Source organism: Diabrotica virgifera, chromosome 2 (genome assembly GCF_917563875.1).
Source record: "Diabrotica virgifera virgifera chromosome 2, PGI_DIABVI_V3a".
Classification (NCBI taxonomy): domain Eukaryota; kingdom Metazoa; phylum Arthropoda; class Insecta; order Coleoptera; family Chrysomelidae; genus Diabrotica; species Diabrotica virgifera.
In genome coordinates this window covers 6,433,395-6,450,831 of record NC_065444.1, presented here as the reverse complement: position 1 = coordinate 6,450,831, position 17,437 = coordinate 6,433,395, and the positions used below count along the sequence as shown (strand labels likewise).

Sequence of the window (17,437 nt, the reverse complement as noted above, 5' to 3'; positions counted from 1 at the left end):
TGTTCTTCGGACCATCCATGGTATTCTCAGTATTTGCCTTCAGCAGTATGTATATCTCAAATACATCTATAATCTTAACTTTTTCCATAAGGGTCCAGCATTCTAATGCTTAAGTGAAAACTGGAAAAACTAAACTTCTTACCCGTCTCATTTTTGTATCGATAGTTATTTCATGGCTTTTCCAAATTTTTGTTAATTTTGCCATATAGCTTTTTGCTATTGCTGATCGGCTCTTTACTTCTTAAGTATGGCTCCCCTTTTAATTATTAAAGAGCCCAGGTACACAAATTTATCTACAACAGTCCAAGCATCCCTTTCCTTTTCTGCTCTCCTACAATTATCTACCCCCAATGTCTCTTTAGCATCAGTTCTCATTTCGTCTATCTTCCTCTTCCTTGATCATCCTACTAGCCGATGCCCCACTATAGTTCTACTAAGGAGTTCTATTAAGGAGGAGCATTAAATGTAAATAAGAAACACAAAATAAGAGAAAAAATTATATTTTTATAAAAGCATATGGCATTATTCGAAGACTGAAAAACGAAAAGTAGCTTTGTTAAAAAACACATAGTATATAGTATTTTTACTACAAAAGCGATATTACGTAGGTCAAAATTTTTGACGTAAGAGAACTGTCAAAACATTAGAATGTGACTTTCATTATTGCCATGTTTATAATAAACATGGCATTCATAAACATGACATATTTATAATAAACATGGCAATAATGAAAGTCACATTCTAATGTTTTGACAGTTCTCTTACGTCAAAAATTTTGACCTACGTAATATCGCTTTTGTAGTAAAAATACATATAAATTCGGGTTCAAAACGTCCTCCGACGTTGTCCGATGCCTTGTTGCCAATATCTTCTATCATTGCAGTTTTCATCTTCTAATCCTCGTACACTCATTGGTCGTCTTACTCCTTGTATCCACGTCGTTCTTGACCTTCTTTTTTTCCTGTTGTTTGTAGGTATCCATTTCATAATTTTCTTTGGCAGTCTCTCCTCCCCATTCTTTGAACATGCCCGTACCATGTTAATTGTTTCTTCTCAATGCATTCTACGACCGTTTCCTGTAAATTAATTTTTCACTTTACTTTCACATGTTTCGGATCCGTATACCAATGTGCTCTTAATCATGGTGTTGTATTATATTCTCATTTTTCTTTGTTTCCCTATCTCGGTACTCCACAAAATTCCGTTCAATAATTTAATTATCGTGCTTGCTTTATTTATTCTGCTCTTAATTTCTGTATCGTCAGTACCTTCCTTGTTGAAAGTAATTCCCAAATACTTATATTCATCACAAATTATTATCCAATATCATATCAATTGAATCCTCACCTAGGCATAAATATTGTGTTTTTTCTACATTCATCTGCAGTCCCCATGTATCGTATTCTTCCTTCAATTTGCGAGTCTTCTTTATCGTTTGCAAATAATCTGATCGTCTGCAAACTGAAGGGTGTACAGGTAGGTGTTGTCGTCGATTTGGATGCCCATTCCACTGCATTTTCTTTTCCATATTGTGAGGGTTTCTGCGACATAAATTTTAACAGACTCGTTGATATGCAACATCCTTGTCGTAGACCTTTGTTGATAGTAAAAGATTCTGTTATTTTGTTTCCTAATTTTACTGCAAATTTCATGTCACTGTATAAATTTTGGACAGCTTTTGGAGAGTAAAGTTAATGTTGGAGTTTTGTAGTACTTCCCCTAGTTTCGGTATTGGTATATTGTCATATGCTTTTTGCAAATCTATAAAAACTAGGTGTATTGGCCTATTCCGTTCTAATTTTTTTTCGATGATTTGTTTTAACGAAAATACATTATCCGTACAGGACCTTCTAGGTCTAAACCCGCATTGTTCTTCTTTGTATCCTGAGTATTCTTGTTCAATCAGTTCTCTTAAAATTTTTGTATATGCTCTGCTTATTGTATTTGTTAATGATATTCCGCGATAATTGCTACATTTTAGTTTATTGCCCTTTTTATGAATCGATGATATATAAGCTATTTTCCAGTCTCTGGGTACATTTTCGCCATTGATGTACTTTGTCAAAAAAATCAGTCATAACAAAATAATGTTTGTCATTGGTTATTAATACCTAGTATTTCCTCCACGGGTTGGTAACCTTCCCTGGTTGGCAACCAAAGGGTTCCTCCTTTTGGAATATAAAGTTGGTACAATTTGTCCCATATTGGCTAAAGAGCAGCATTTATCAGGCACGTTTTCCACGTTTGTCCCATAGATGTCCGATTAGATTGAGGTCGGGGCTGGAAGCTGGCCAATTCAGATGGACAATCCCGACGTCTTCTAAGTCGACTACATATTATTATTATAGTATTTATGTTTTAGATAGAAAGGACTTTCAGTTCAATAATAGAAAATATGTATCGACAACAAAACAGAGGGTTGAGAGGTAGCCTCTCCTAGGCTTTGTCTGGGTGGAATGAAATGGACATAGCCTAACTGAGGTTAACTCTAGCCCGGTAATGCATCATACAGAAAACACTTAAAGAAGCCTTGCTTTAGGAGGGATGAGCAGCCAATAGACCGTAGGTAGGATGCGGACCACCACAAGATATTAAAATATACAGATTCGTCTAAAATTTAGGTGAATTTCTGTTTGTTAATTTTAGAGCATTACAATATTCATCAAAAAATAAACTATAAACTGTTAAAGAAATTTTGATTAGTAATTGGCATAATTTTGTAAAAGGGAAACAAAATCTTAAGAAATTTTAATAAATCTTAACGTTTTACACATATTTGTTTTATTTGTATTTCAAACTCAAGTAATCAAAATAAATCGAATCCCTATAACTAATTCGGGATATGTTGATGATACAGCTACTATAGCAGACAACTTCTTCCTTCCACCGAATACGCATGTCAATATTTTCCTCTCACATCTTTTCAGAGTATCCATTTCCTTCTTATTTCATGTCCATGCCTCGTATGTATATGTTATTGTGGGTCTAATTACTGTTTGATATATTCGAAGTTTTACCTTGTCTAGAAATGTATTTTGAATTCATTTGGGCTCTTAAACTGTCTAATTTTTATTCCCCTTTGCTATTTTGGCATCGAGCTCCCTTTTCTCTTTTACATTTTCATCAAATACTACACCCATGTATTCAAAATTGTTTACCCTTTTAAAACTATAACTTTTACCACTTACAGACCTCAGACTAAAATCTTCGTTTTGTCTTTTGTCCCTCTCATGATCATATATTTGGTTTTGTCTTCATTTAGCACCAATCCGAACTTCTGTGCTTCTTCAATAATTTTCTTCACCACTCTTCTTAATTATTTTGCATTTCTTGGTAAAATCTTTAGATTATCAGAAAATGCCATGCACTGCTGCTCATTTTTCATGATTGTTTTTTCCACCTTCAAGTTGTGGTGCATTCTGATTCAATTTTCTAACACAAGTTAACCTGAAATGTGACCGTGCCAAGTAATTTGACAGGTATTCATTTCTTGGTATGTTCCGTTCCTCGATAAATTTTGACTTGATCGATTCTATCATATACTTGTCTAAAATTCACAAACAAAACATGCAGAGGAACTTTACCTTCGTAACAAGTTGTCTCTATCTCCTTTAAGGAGAAGAATTTTATCTAGAATAGATCTATTCTTTCTAAAGTCGGCCTGGTATTCTTTTGAGATTATTTCCGTATAATAATTTAGTATATACTTCTCAATATACTTGCCAAGATTTGGTGTACAGTGATGAGCGCGCTATAATAACCGGCAAAATAACGCAAAAGATGGGAAACACAATACATTGCGCAATAAGAATAGATGAAACTAGAAGAGGTGGAAATTATCGATATAAACGTATAAATTAACATTACATTACATAGTTTCCCACCTTTAGACGTCTGTGACAGGAGTATTTTATAAAATTCTCCTGTCACAGTGACAGTTGTCATACTCCTTCGGTACGTCTAAAGGTGGGAAACTATGTAATGCAATGTTAATTTATACGTTTATATCGATAATTTCCGCCTCTAATAGTTTTATCTCTTTTTACTTCACAATCCTTTGCGTTATTTTGCCGGTTATTAGCTCGCTCACCACTGTATAGTATCTATGAATAGTAAGTCTATATTGTCCTTTTCATGAGCATTTTTCAGTGCGTAACAAATGATAGGAAAAAGGGTAAGTCCGTGATAATACACATTTATGACATTTATTCTAACATGACATTTTAGTTAAATCTGCTGGTTGTCACATTTTATTTTCAATTTGGAATAAAAACAAATCAAATGTGTTTCTTGCATTTATAAAATGGCATTTTCTTTGATTTGTATAGTCTTATAAATTATACAGATTATATTTGTAATATTATTATCTAATTAAAAAAATATATTTTTTTTATTATGGCGCCATCTATCGACAACTAGAATAAATGTTATAAATGTCACCGACGAAATGTAATCACCGACGTGCCTTTTTTTCTGTCACACACAATTTAATGCGTTAGAAAGAAATCGAAAAACTGTGACGCACTGAAAGATGATCATGAGAAAAAGAATACCTCTAGGTATATGTCACACTTCAGTTCGATTTCTTTTTTTATGCAGCGCGCATATGCGGGCCTCACACCTATTAGTTGGCATGATTTCATTTTCCCATACTTGCACTATTTGTTAATATATTCTTCTCTGCATTAATCTCCACCAAGGAGACATTTTCCTCAGGATTTATGTTATTCTTCAATTCTTATATTGCTGTCGCTCTTTGATACAATAGTAACAAAGTAACACTGCCTGGACTTATACTAACTACACCAAGAAACAAAAGAAAATACATCTTACTAAAAAATATTTATTTTATTGGTAACAAAAATATAAAATTACACTTAACATTACAAATACGCTCCCCATCCAATGTACATCTGACACAGATTATCAATGCTCACAGCTTCTTTTATTAAATAGTTGGTTTGTCCTTCTACCGACAAAGGCATTGTTAATGTTCTGTTTCTTGTTTTTACGGATCCTTTAAGTCTTAGTTCTATGTTCTTTATGTGGTCCACGGCCTAAAAAAATAAGTTATTTAGTTTTTATTCGATTATATGTGACAGCCAGATCAGTATTTGATAAATACCACATCTAGCAAGAGGACAATCTTAAGGATTCTAGAGGAAGCAAACATTTACTGAATAAAAGTAGAAAGAACACAAGCCTAATCGAAGTGGTGATACATCAACAAAAAATAAAACAAATAAACATGTACAAATACCTATAAACAGATAATAGAGATCTGACAACAGATCGAAGAAGATCTCAATAACAGACGAGAGAGTACAGGAAAACTATTCCAGCCCCTAAATAGTCCTCAACAAGAAAGAAATATCAAGCAAAATGAAGATGACAATATATAAAACAATATTTTAGACCAACGTTGACATACAGAGCAGAAAACTGGATCTTAAGCCGAAGACATCATAGCAGGATACAAGCAGCAGATATGAAATACCTCAGAAGAACGATAAGGGCAAGAAGGACTGACTCAAAATGAAGAAATAAAAACAGACTTAAAATCAAACCGTTACTTGACACGTTGAAGAGGAAAAAATAAGCATAGTTCGGTCATATAACACGAATGGACAGTGATAGTCAAGTGACAAGAATGTGGGACAGATAGATAGATATATTTAAAGAGGTGGCCTTTTGGCCTATTCCGCTGCAACCTTTTCAGATCTACTGTGGTCCTCTAGTCCTAGATAACATTCTCTAGCCTGATCTTTTCTAAAAAGTCTAAGGGCCGGTATTTCCATTTCAATTTGAGGCTTAAGCATAGGCTTAAACCAAATAATTTTAAGCTCGCGTGGGAGTTGGTTTAAGCCTTTGCTTAATTTCTTTTCCTGTTTTTTGAGGTTATTTCTATAGATTAATAATTCTAGAGTTATTTTGAAAACAAACTTTTGCGTAATAACGTTATTATTGGATTATTAATTATTAAAATAAAATTATTACTCCATTTGGAAGGTGTAGGCACATATTATTAATTTCTACAATGCTTGGTATATTTATTTTACAAAAGTAAACTTACATTCCAATTTTACATTTTAAGGTATATATCCAATAAACAAAATTACAAAGACGGATCTTCTATTGCTTATGCAAAATAACAATAAAACATATAACCAGAGAAAATATAGACAATGTCAGATACAGATGACAAGATAAAATTAAAAGTCAACGGTAGTGGCTTTTACCTCAGAACAGATAGTTCTGGCATTTTGACGTATTCAGAGGTACCAAACCAATTAACTTGACAGTCGAGGACCAGTTTAGTTAAGGAAATGATGGAAATACGGCACCCAACTTAAGCTTCTCCTTAACTTTTGACACAGGCTTAGCTAAGCAAAAGGTTAAGTAGCTGTTAAAATACCGGCCCTAATAGCTTCGAGACTGAACCTTCCATGTAGCTCTTTGCCGGTGGATTTTCTTCTCCTAATGGAAAGAACCGTACATTTGCCAGACTGTCACAATGACATAAAATATGCTCTGCTGTTTCTTCTTCCAGGTGACAGAATCTGCACAGGTCATCATCTGCCAATCCCATCAGCTTTAAGTGCCTATTCAGCTTACAGTGCCCTGTTAGCAGACCTACTATGGCTTTGACTGTTTTCCTGTCTTTGCTTATTACCGTAAATTTTGGCAAATGTTGTCTAATGAACTGTTTCGCCTGTCTTTGTCCTGGTGAATTCCTCCACCATTCCAAAGATTTGTGAGCTACCCACTTTCTTGTAGCCGTTACTGTTACTGCATTACGCCGCAGAAGGGTTCCGGTCCAACGAATGGCATTGATGAGTATTGTTTGGTCCACAAGAGTGTGGGAAGTTAAACCATTAAGGAAAAACAGAAGAGGCAAACCAATAAAAGAGTAGAACAGCGACATACTACAGCGAACCTTGTCAAAAAGCAACACAAATGGTGAAGAACAGAAAATAGTGCAGAAAATTAATCAAAAGGCTAGAAGCACCTCCCTCGGCATCTAACGGTAGAAGAGAAACGATTATGTATGTATGTCTAATGAAGTTATAACTTACCTCTTCGTTGGTTCTTTCCGCATTGTGAACACTTGGCAAGGATGATACATGTCTTGGCCAAGAAACCAAAGGATCGTAGACGAAAGGTGCTACTATCGACATAAGAGTGTTGGAATTTTCTCTTAAAACTCGTAGAGTACACGCACACGACTTTCTGAAAATTCCTTCGACACCCAAAGGACCCATCGCCGATACCATGTTGTGGGTGAGCCTAAAAGGCACTCTTTCGGGCCAATCAAATTTTTCGCCTAAAAAGTAGGAAATATAAAACATATGTTTTATATACTAATTAAGGTATGTACATACAGTCCGTACAATATCGATACCGTTGCACGTCATCCGCGTCATAGCACATGACGTCACATGATACCAACACGAAATATTTAAGTCGTAGATGTGTTCCTTTTTAGAATCGTTTAGCCGAGTACACTGTAATTACAGCCACTAGACATATTTTATTAGGATACGCGTAGGAAGATTTCTATTACTGCAAAATTTAAAGAAACACACCCTAACTTATCTCATTTAATTTGTATGAGTGGAATATAAAGCGTTTTTATAAAGCACACTTGTTTGGATTCCACTCTAACTGCGATCGAACAAAGGTGACATTTTGGCATAAGTTAGTAACATTAATTTGATAGTTGCGGTATTGACACTTCAGATTTCTTTTTATTTTTTACTATGAGTATTTGTTTGATTGTATTTATTGTTTTTATTATTTACTTTAACGTAAGATTGTAACTTAATTCTTGTTTTCTATTTCTAATATTTTTATTTATTTACATTGACTATTAATTTGTTTCGTTGTATAATCCACTTCGCAATAATTATATGATTTATTTGATTTAAAATGAATTCAAGAATTTTTTGTAATTGGACAACAATGTCAACTTACGATCTCTGACGTAGATAATGACGTGCAACGGTATCTATATTGTACGGACTGTAATATAAAACTATTAATATAATTTCAGAGTTGTGTGGACTGTATTATTCGCGGTATGCAAGTACTTGGAGGCGATACGAGAAACGATCGTTCGAGAATAGCGGAGAAATATTGTAACTTTCTTAAATAATTCATTGTCAGTTGAAATTGTCAAATTGACGTATATTTCATATCTACTGTCAATGAAGAAGAAAAATTATATATTGCTCCACAATATTGATATGATATGCAATTATTATATAAAGGTAAATGTAATTAATTGTATTTTGCTTACATTACGCATTTTAATAACTAATTTTATTTACTACATACAATTGTTTACATTTTAATAACATAACCTGAATCTTATTTTTTTTTCTTATTATTTTTTTGGACTATGGCCTTGACAATTATCCAGCAACCAGGACCATGTGATTGGCCAATATAATTAAAAGTGCGAATAAAAGTGCAGAGCGAAGAAACCAGGTGTCGCTTTTCCGAACTTGCACGGTCCCAATAGGCTTTTGGTTCAAGGGAATTTAGAAAGGGATTATGGTACACTGGCAATATCTAATTAAAGGTCGGGTCATATTATAATGCACCTTGCGTTTTTGGCACGTAGCGTAGCGTTTCCGAAAAATATTGTTTTTATGGTTTTAAATATGAACCATTCATACTATACGGAGCGTATCGTATCATACACTTCTTTGTTAAATCAGGTTTTTATATTTTTCCGAAACGAAACACTACGTGCCCGAACGCATAATATGAATCGACCTTAAGTTGATAAAAAAGAAAAGTCTTACCCAAGTTTCTGTTTTACTCGCGCATCGATCGTTTTTTCGTTTTTAAGTGTCTAAGCAAAATGTTTGTACGTAGGGAGTGGGATGGAGTCAGTAGTAGGATAGTAATAAGAGTTGGATTAAGGAATAGTTCAAAATTGATGGTAAAAATAATCGAAGTAATCGCAAAAAATATAACATTGTTGTCGCATGTGAAAATTGAACATACTGTGTGATACAAAATTAAATACTGTGGTAAAATATTGATATCACTTAAAGAATACGTACCTTTATTAAATAGGCAGTTGAAATCTACGTGCACCACATCGCCGCACGTAGAGTCTAGTTGAATGTTTTCTCCGTGTCTATCCCCTAACCCTAACATGTATCCAGCCATAGACATTACAGCTGTTGTCCGGACATAGGCAGTTCGTGCTGTTAACCAACTCTAAAGAAAGTACAAATAATAGTTATTTTTGTATGTTATTAAAACTGAAAATAATAAGAAAACAAAAAGAAAATAATAGCGGTGATAAGACGCAACTCTGTCGCACACCTCGTCGGAACCTATAGACACAGGCAATGAAATAAGACGGGGGATTTACTAAGCCTTATGCTATTCAATATAATCATGGATGAAGCCATAGTGTAAATAAAGGAAGAGTATACAGAATGGGGAACAATGAAACTAAAATTCTGTTACGTAGACGATGTAATTTTGATAACCAAAAATGAAGATAACCTTTAAAGACTAGTTCACAGGTCTAATACAAAAACAAAAGAATTTAACATGACGATTTCAGCTCAGAAAACTAGAACAGTGGTAATCAGTCAAGAACCAATGAGATGCAAACTTGAACACGATGGAATTAGCATTGAAGAAGCACCTAATGGAAATAAAATTCTTGAGGTTTTGTTCAGCTACAGAGACGTTCAAAAACAAGTAAGATATCAAGTACAAGAGCAAATAGACTTTCAGGATGACTTAATCTGGTCAATAATTACATTACCTGAGCATCTGCAAAGGTTTTTCTGAACCATTCACCCAAAATTGCAGGATGACGAGCCAATAACTTCTTACTAAAAACATCCCTCTTCCTGTCAAGGGAATCCTTTAGATTACAACACGCATCTCTTAAGTCTTTCGTCTTCATTGCACATCCTAGAAATCAGGTCTTTGATAAAAAACAGAAAATCAAAATATGGTAGCTTGTCATAATTTCCGTTATAAAGCAAAAGTTAATTTACACAAAACTACAGGACAATATATTGTACTGCTTTACTGCTACTACTGCTAAAACTTGAGATTAAGGTGCGTTCGCGGGTGCCTGTCGCCGACTAGTCGGCGACAAATTAGCAGCAAAACGCATGCGCACTTTAAAATGATATAAATAATATCGTTAATAGATAAATATACAAGGTATATTTACCTAGTATAATTTAATAATTAGTTATTACTAAAGGGCCGGTTGTTCGAACGTTAATCAACAATGATCACTATCAAATATTTAATTACTGTCACCAACTGTCAATGTCAACTTTGGTTGGGTTGCTGAAAACATAATTGATTACAATTATAAGATTTATTAATCAATTAACATGACAATTATTAACATAGTTGATTAACTAATTTCATAATTGTTATCAATAATTATGTTTTCAGCAACCCAATCAAAGTTGACATTGACAGTTGTGACAGTAATTAAATATTTGATAATGATCATTTTTGATTAGCGTTCGAACAACCGACCCTTAATTAAATGTAAATATACCTTATTTATTTATCTATTAAGGGGATGTGTACGTATTTTCGGCTGCAATGGTATTTAAATGGGGATTAATTTTTTTCGAATCCTGAGAAAACTAATAAGTATTTTTGAAAAATTTAAACGCAGAATGAAAGATTACGTTCTTGCCGAGGGCCGAAAGTCCCTTAAAACTTCTATAATGTTTATTTTAATAAGTTACAGGGGTGAAAAAAGAAACTTTTTATTCATTCTAAGGGACTTTCGGCCCTCGGTAATAAAGTAATCTTTCATTCTGCGTTTAAGTTTTTAAAAAATACTTATTAGTTTTCTCAGGATTCGAAAAAAATGATTACATTTAAAATACATTAAAAATTTTGACATGCGTCAAAATGTTCCTTTTCTCTTAACGGTATTATTTATATTAAGTGAGGTTAGAAATTGTCGGCGACAATTTGTCAACTGTACCCGCGAACGCACTTTATATGTATACGTAGGCTATACCTCTTTGTTTATATAAGTTAATCAACACTGGTCTCAGTCCGACAAGATTTGGAACCCACTCAATTAGACCACATTCTTCATTTAAAGGTGCTACGGAGTATAGTCGTATATTTAATCTTCTCTGTCTAGCTTCACCTTCTCTGGCTAATAAATGATTGACGATGTCGTTAAATTCCATTAATCTGAAGTCTTTTCTAAGATCATCTTTCGGTTTCAACATATAAATGTACCTAAAACAAAAACAAGCTTGAATAATGAATAACGAATGTTCGTGAAATCAAAAGGCTTCTTATCAATGTGGATTTAACTAAAACAAAATCCGAGTTTGGTTCGGTTTCAGAAAAACACCTTTGGAATGAGAGAAGCAATATTCAGTTTGTGGGTCATAGTTCAAAGATGTAGGGATATAGAACAACCGGTATATGTGTTTTATCGACTTCTAAAAGCCCTTTGACCAAGTCACCCATGACAAACTGATAACAGGTGGGAATTAACCACCAAGACCTACCTATTATCAAAAACGTGTATTGTCATCAATGTGCAAACATACAAATTGGTCAGAACACGACGGAAGGAGTGGAAATACGACGTGGAGTGAGGCAAGGATGTCTTTTATCGCCTCTACTTTTTTTATTACGCTCAGAAGCCTTAGGTGAACTTGTTTGCAGGCAATAAAATCAACGGAATTAATTTCCACAATCTCAGATACGTAGAAGACACTGTACTCATTGCCTTCAAATGACGAAGACTTGCAACGACTTATAAACAGGGTGACCAAAAAACTTAATACTTCTAAGACAAAATGGTTGTCAGCAAAGAAGAGCTACAGCCAATGAATATCAAAGAGTATAAATAAAATTGGAAAGAGAGACAATATTATTACTTATTTTGGCGCCAACATTAACGATAACTGGGATATAGATAAAGAAATAAGAATACGTTCAGAAAAAGCCAGAGCCGCCTTCTATAAACTAAAGAAAATTTTTATTGAGATATTATGTTGAACTTTAAAACCAGATTAGTACGCTGCTACAAATTCTGCACATTTCTGCATGGCATGGAGAGCGGGACTCTTATAGAGGCACTAATGAAAAAATTAGAGGCATTTTTCCCTGGAGGAAAAAAGGAAATAAGTTTAACAACGAATGAAAAAGAGCACAGAAATGACAAAAACAATATAAAAATTCGAAAGTTACAATACTTCGGCCATGTAATGAGACATCCAGAGACGTATAACCTTCTACACCTCATAATACAGGGCAAGATCTCTGGAAGAAGAGGCCCAGGCTGAAGAAGAACATCCTAGCTCAGAAATCCCACGGTAATTATTTTTGTACAACCCCTGTATCACTACAAAAACAAAGCAAGCGAACATTTGCTGAATACACACAGCAAACAAGACCTTCACCTTCACAAATCATCTCAAATAAAAAAGAAGATTGAGGTTATATTAGTTTCACATTTTAAATTAAATCTTCAGAACTTCAGAAGTCTTATTTAAGTCAAAATACTCTTGAAAGGTCCTAAATACTAAAAAAACAAACTTCGAATATTCAACAAAAATGTCCCATTGTCGAAGATTAGGTCCTAACAACAAAGATATCGTGATATTCGCTACAAAAGAAGACCACAAAATACCAAGCAAAGTCAAACTTCCTGAAGCCCAACCTCCACCAGGACTGATTTTAGACAATGGGGACATCAATTGGAATTGCCCTTGTTTAGGAGGAATGGCCACGGGCCCCTGTGGGGTTGAGTTTAGAAACGCATTTAGCTGCTTCCATTATTCAGAAGCAGAACCCAAAGGCAGTGATTGTTATGATCTTTTTAAGACTATGCAAGGTTGTATGCAGAAGTTTCCAACTTTGTATAATAAGGATATGGGAGACGATGATAATGATAGTGCAAGTGCTATGGCCTCGGCATCAGCTGATTCAAATGCGATACAAAGTAGTGATGCGAAACAGTTAAAAAGTGGGAGCTCCGTAGATAGTAAGGATAATTAACATTGGGTGTACAGTTTATATTCTTTGTTTGAGGTTCCATAGTAGAAGACAATGTTATCATTACTATAGTATTGTTTATTCCGGAAATGAAGAAATATAAGTTAAAGTAAATTGTAATTGTTTTATAAATTTAATAATCGGTTGCCAATTTAGTTGGCATTAAAAATATATAAAGATACCACCTTTGGTAAATTGTACTATAACTTTTATATGCCTATTAAGTAATAGCTGTCTTAACTTTTAGATATTAGGGCAAAACCAAACGGACCACGCTGCAGCGCTTCGCTGTGGATCCACAAAAGTAGTTTCCGATGATTTACTGTGTGTTTTTATATAGAGTGGCAATCACATCCCAGACGAGCGAGTGTAGCAGGCCACAGTCGCTCGTCTGGGGTGTGACGGCCACTCTACATAAGAACCCACGGTAAATCATCAGAAACTACTTTTGTGGATCTACAGCTTAGCAGATCAGCAGCGTGGTCCGTTTGGTTTTGCCCTTAAACATTAGTTTTTTTCTTCATTCTAAATTATCTGTGATTAGTAATGTAATTGAGTTTACTCTACTACATACAGTATTGTAAGTGTGAACTATAATCTTCCATTAATGTAGCATTCCACACCAAGTGACCTAGACAGGAGACAAGAGGTGATATATCTACTTTTTATGCAATTATATCAAGGTCGTTCTGAAGTCCTAGATAGAGATAGGCAACAAACGACTATCACCTATCTGTGTCTCTCTTCAAGAGTACATAGTAGTGAAGTTCGTCACTTCACCATTTCTGTTTTAGCACTGATTTGTACTTAAATGGTTTCTTATTAACCCTCCGTTACTCGCACACGGTGTATGAGACCGGGCCTCTAAATAACTGCCTGTAACTCTGATTGTAGTGCATATTTTCAATTGCTGCTGCATATACCTCTTCAGTCATCAGTCAACTGTGTGTGAAGTCCAAGTGCAGTGTAAAAAAGAGTATTGTACTTTTATTATTAGGCAAGACCTATTAATTAGTCAGGTAATTAAAAGTAGTAAGTTTTAATTAGTCAGGTAATTTAAGGTCTTTTTCTTATTTTTAATGTTTATATATTTGTTTATTTATATTTAGATATGGATTACGAGAAGGAGAAGCAAAGATTATTAAAATTATTTGAGGAAGTATCGACTGACGAGGAAACGTATGAAGATGATGATTAACAAAATTACTTTTTGTTAAAGTAATATAATGTTGACACAAACGCATATTTACACAATTATATGATCATATATTCATTAAATAATATAATTGTACACAACTTTGCAAAAAATTTTTTTTTTCAAATATTGCTGACCCATATTTTTGGACCCGGTCTTCTGCACCGTGCGCGAGTATTCGATCACAAAAAGTTGGCGCGAGTAACGGAAGGTTAAAAATAATAATGTCCAGAATAAACATTACTGGTGAGGAAGACGGATTGCTAATAGTTAATGCCTAAGAACCCACCACTATTTGATTTTACAACAAGGATATTACCATTCTTTAAATTGTAAAGTCTTTCCTTTTTGTTTTGTTTTGAATATAAAAATTTTACACTCCCGTTTTCCATTCGAAACATGTAATAGAGAAATATATTGTTTTTTTTTCTTATTCAAGTAACCCTTTAAAAAGAATAGTTTCGAATCCATTATATATATGTCCTTTTACTGAATCTGTGCGAAAGTAGGAAAGGAGCGATAGTTTACTTAGTGTCTCAGTCTCACCTATCTGTCTACTGCCTAGGTTGCTTATTGCTGAATGCTACCTTTAAGCTACTTGCAACAGAAGATCTGTAACTATACCCACATTTCTGTACTGATAAGTAAAAAGTCTTAGGTCAAAAACATTGATTTTGACTAGGTTTTTTAGTAGGAACGTTAAAAAAATTATAGAAAGCAATAGAAATCAACTGATTTTCATTTTTATTTTAAAATTCACTATTAAATTGAACTGAGCATTGAAATTCAATCGCTTTCGAAAATTTTGTTAAAATTTATATTTTAATTTTGACTTAATACCTTTTTACTTATCAGTATCCAATTCTTTATAAAAAGATGAATAGACAAAGATTTTATTCCCAACTTTATTGGCAAAATGATTAATTGTGTACTGTATTAAAGACTTCACCTAAGACAAAGGACACAACTATCTATGTAGCTCTTTAGGTGTATTTGACCTCGATAGTTCTTAGTATTACATTTTTGTACAAGTTAAAACTATTTATTTGAAATTTTGTTATACTTAAGCATGTGATACTGATTTTCCTTAAGTATAACGATGCAATCAAAACTTCTAATGTTTAAAAAGATATTGTATCTTGATTATTTGAAACTATTAATTTTGTAGTATCCTGTAGTTGCATTTATGTATCATTATTTATGTTAATAAATGTAATTACTTATATATTTCTTTTAGTATTCATTATATAAATATACGAAGATACTCAAAGCTACACGAGAAAAAAGACAAGAAGAAAGCTACATAATTATACTATACATTTAATACAACAATTCTAGGACACAAAGATGTAAAAATGGAGGTGAAGAGAAAATATCACAATACGATAACATTGCCAATTCAGAAAAAACATGAATCAAAAATCAATGCAATCGAAATTAAACATTTGAGAAAAATTTACTATAAGTTGGAAATAAGCCACAATTTAACTTAAGAAATGATTTTATTGACGTTTTGACTTCCACCTCCGAGGTCGTTATCTAAATAAGATAAGGAATTTAGATAACAACCTCCCAGGTAGAAGTCGAAACATCTATAAAATCATTTTTTTAAGTTAAATTGTGGCTATTTCCCAATTAGAATAGTAAATTACATAAATGCCACAAAGAAATAGCTTTATAACAATATTTGAGAAAAATGTGTGGAAAAACAAAATGGGACAGGATAAGAACTGAAGATATCAGACAAATGACAAAGCACAAACTTATTAGTGAGTAGAATATATTTAGTCCATGTGGTGAGACCGCTTCTGTCAGAAAAAAATTTCTGATTCGGTTTCTTTGTGGATTCCTATTCAAAAATGTCCCCTTTAATAAAATCTGAAGGGTGCCGGGCGGAATTTTTGGGCAGAAATTGTTTAAACATTTTTTTTTAAACAAATACAGAAGATCATATTTTTTTGCTCTGGAACATATATTTTTAGATTTTTTGAGTCAATCTAAACAAGAAAGGTATCTTGTAATTTTTCTCAGAAATTTATAGTTTTGGAGTTATAGGCGATTTAAAATCTGAAAATGCGAAAATACGCATTTTCGAGGCTTAAAAACTCATATTTTAATTAGTATTTTTGAAGTTGCCAGATACTTAGATTAAAGACTGAACATTCAGCTTCAATATTCTGAAGAGTGATCGCGTCTAACTTTAATTTATACCGTTGTTTTTTAATTGTTAAATATGCGTGTTTATCCGATTGTTTTGCCGGTGCGGCGCGCTCCGTTTCAAAAATCTCCTATTTTCCTCCGAAAAATATTTTTTCTACATTCTTTGTGATATTCTAAATAAAATAAGTTTCTTGCCATTTTTCTCAAAAGTTAATAGTTTTTAAGTTATAAGCGATTTAAAATCCACAAAATGACAAAAAAACGCATTTTTGGATTTTAAATCGCTTATAACTTTAAAACTATTAACTTTTGAGAAAAATGTCAAGAAACTTATTTTATTTAGAACTTCCCAAAGAATCTAGAAAACATTTTCCTATTTTCGGAGGAAAATAGGAGATTTTTGAAACGGAACGCGCCGCACCGGCAAAAAAATCGGATAAACACGCATATTTAATAATTAAAAAACAACGGTATAAATTAAAGTTAGACGCGATCACTCTTCAGAATCTTGAAGCTGAATATTTAGTCTTCAATTTAAGTATCTGCCAACTTCAAAAATACTTAGAAAATGCGTATTTTCGCATTTTTCAGATTTTAAATCGCCTATATACTCGAGTCAATGGGAGCAAAAATAGGATATTACCTCCGAATTCTATCCTACTGCATGGATTTTAATGAAATTTTGGGCCTAGCCTCTACTTATCTCCTAATTCAAAGTCTACCCTATGCCGATGTGTGCTTTTATCTTGGGGGTGGTTTCCACCCCTACTCAGGGGTGGAACATTTTTTGGTTCAAATTACCACGGAATTCGCTAGAGAACGTAATTCTAAGCAAAAACTGTTCTATAATTTTTTTTGAAAACTCCATATTTTTTGAAATATTCGTGGTTGAAAATTGGCCATTTTCATTGAAACATAATACCTTTTCGAACGGTTTTCTGCGAATACCTTAAAAACTATGCATCTAACTAAAAAAACTATATTAAATATTTTTGTAGGTTACAAAAAAATAAAGAGACACTTGCTTTCATAAATCTTCTAGTT

The 17,437-nt window shown here is 33.4% G+C and overlaps 2 protein-coding genes across 2 annotated transcripts in view; one reads left to right on the top strand and one right to left on the bottom strand.

Annotated features, from left to right (window-relative positions):
• Positions 1-4,827: 4,827 nt before the first annotated feature.
• LOC114324667 (serine/threonine-protein kinase ATR) overlaps positions 4,828-17,437 on the bottom strand; it is a 49,205-nt gene continuing 36,595 nt past the window's right edge. The window contains exons 20-24 of the mRNA XM_028272531.2: positions 11,036-11,265; positions 9,797-9,948; positions 9,075-9,234; positions 7,077-7,324; positions 4,828-5,057 (exon numbers count right to left, since the gene is read on the bottom strand). Of these exons, the coding sequence (XP_028128332.1) occupies positions 4,884-5,057; positions 7,077-7,324; positions 9,075-9,234; positions 9,797-9,948; positions 11,036-11,265 (964 nt within the window). The 3' untranslated portion in view covers positions 4,828-4,883. The remainder of the gene's footprint in view (positions 5,058-7,076; positions 7,325-9,074; positions 9,235-9,796; positions 9,949-11,035; positions 11,266-17,437) is intronic.
• On the top strand, positions 12,466-15,458 carry LOC114324668 (mitochondrial intermembrane space import and assembly protein 40-B). The gene has a single exon (XM_050642395.1). The coding sequence runs from the start codon at positions 12,598-12,600 to the stop codon at positions 13,039-13,041; it is 444 nt and encodes a 147-aa protein (XP_050498352.1). The 5' UTR covers positions 12,466-12,597; the 3' UTR covers positions 13,042-15,458.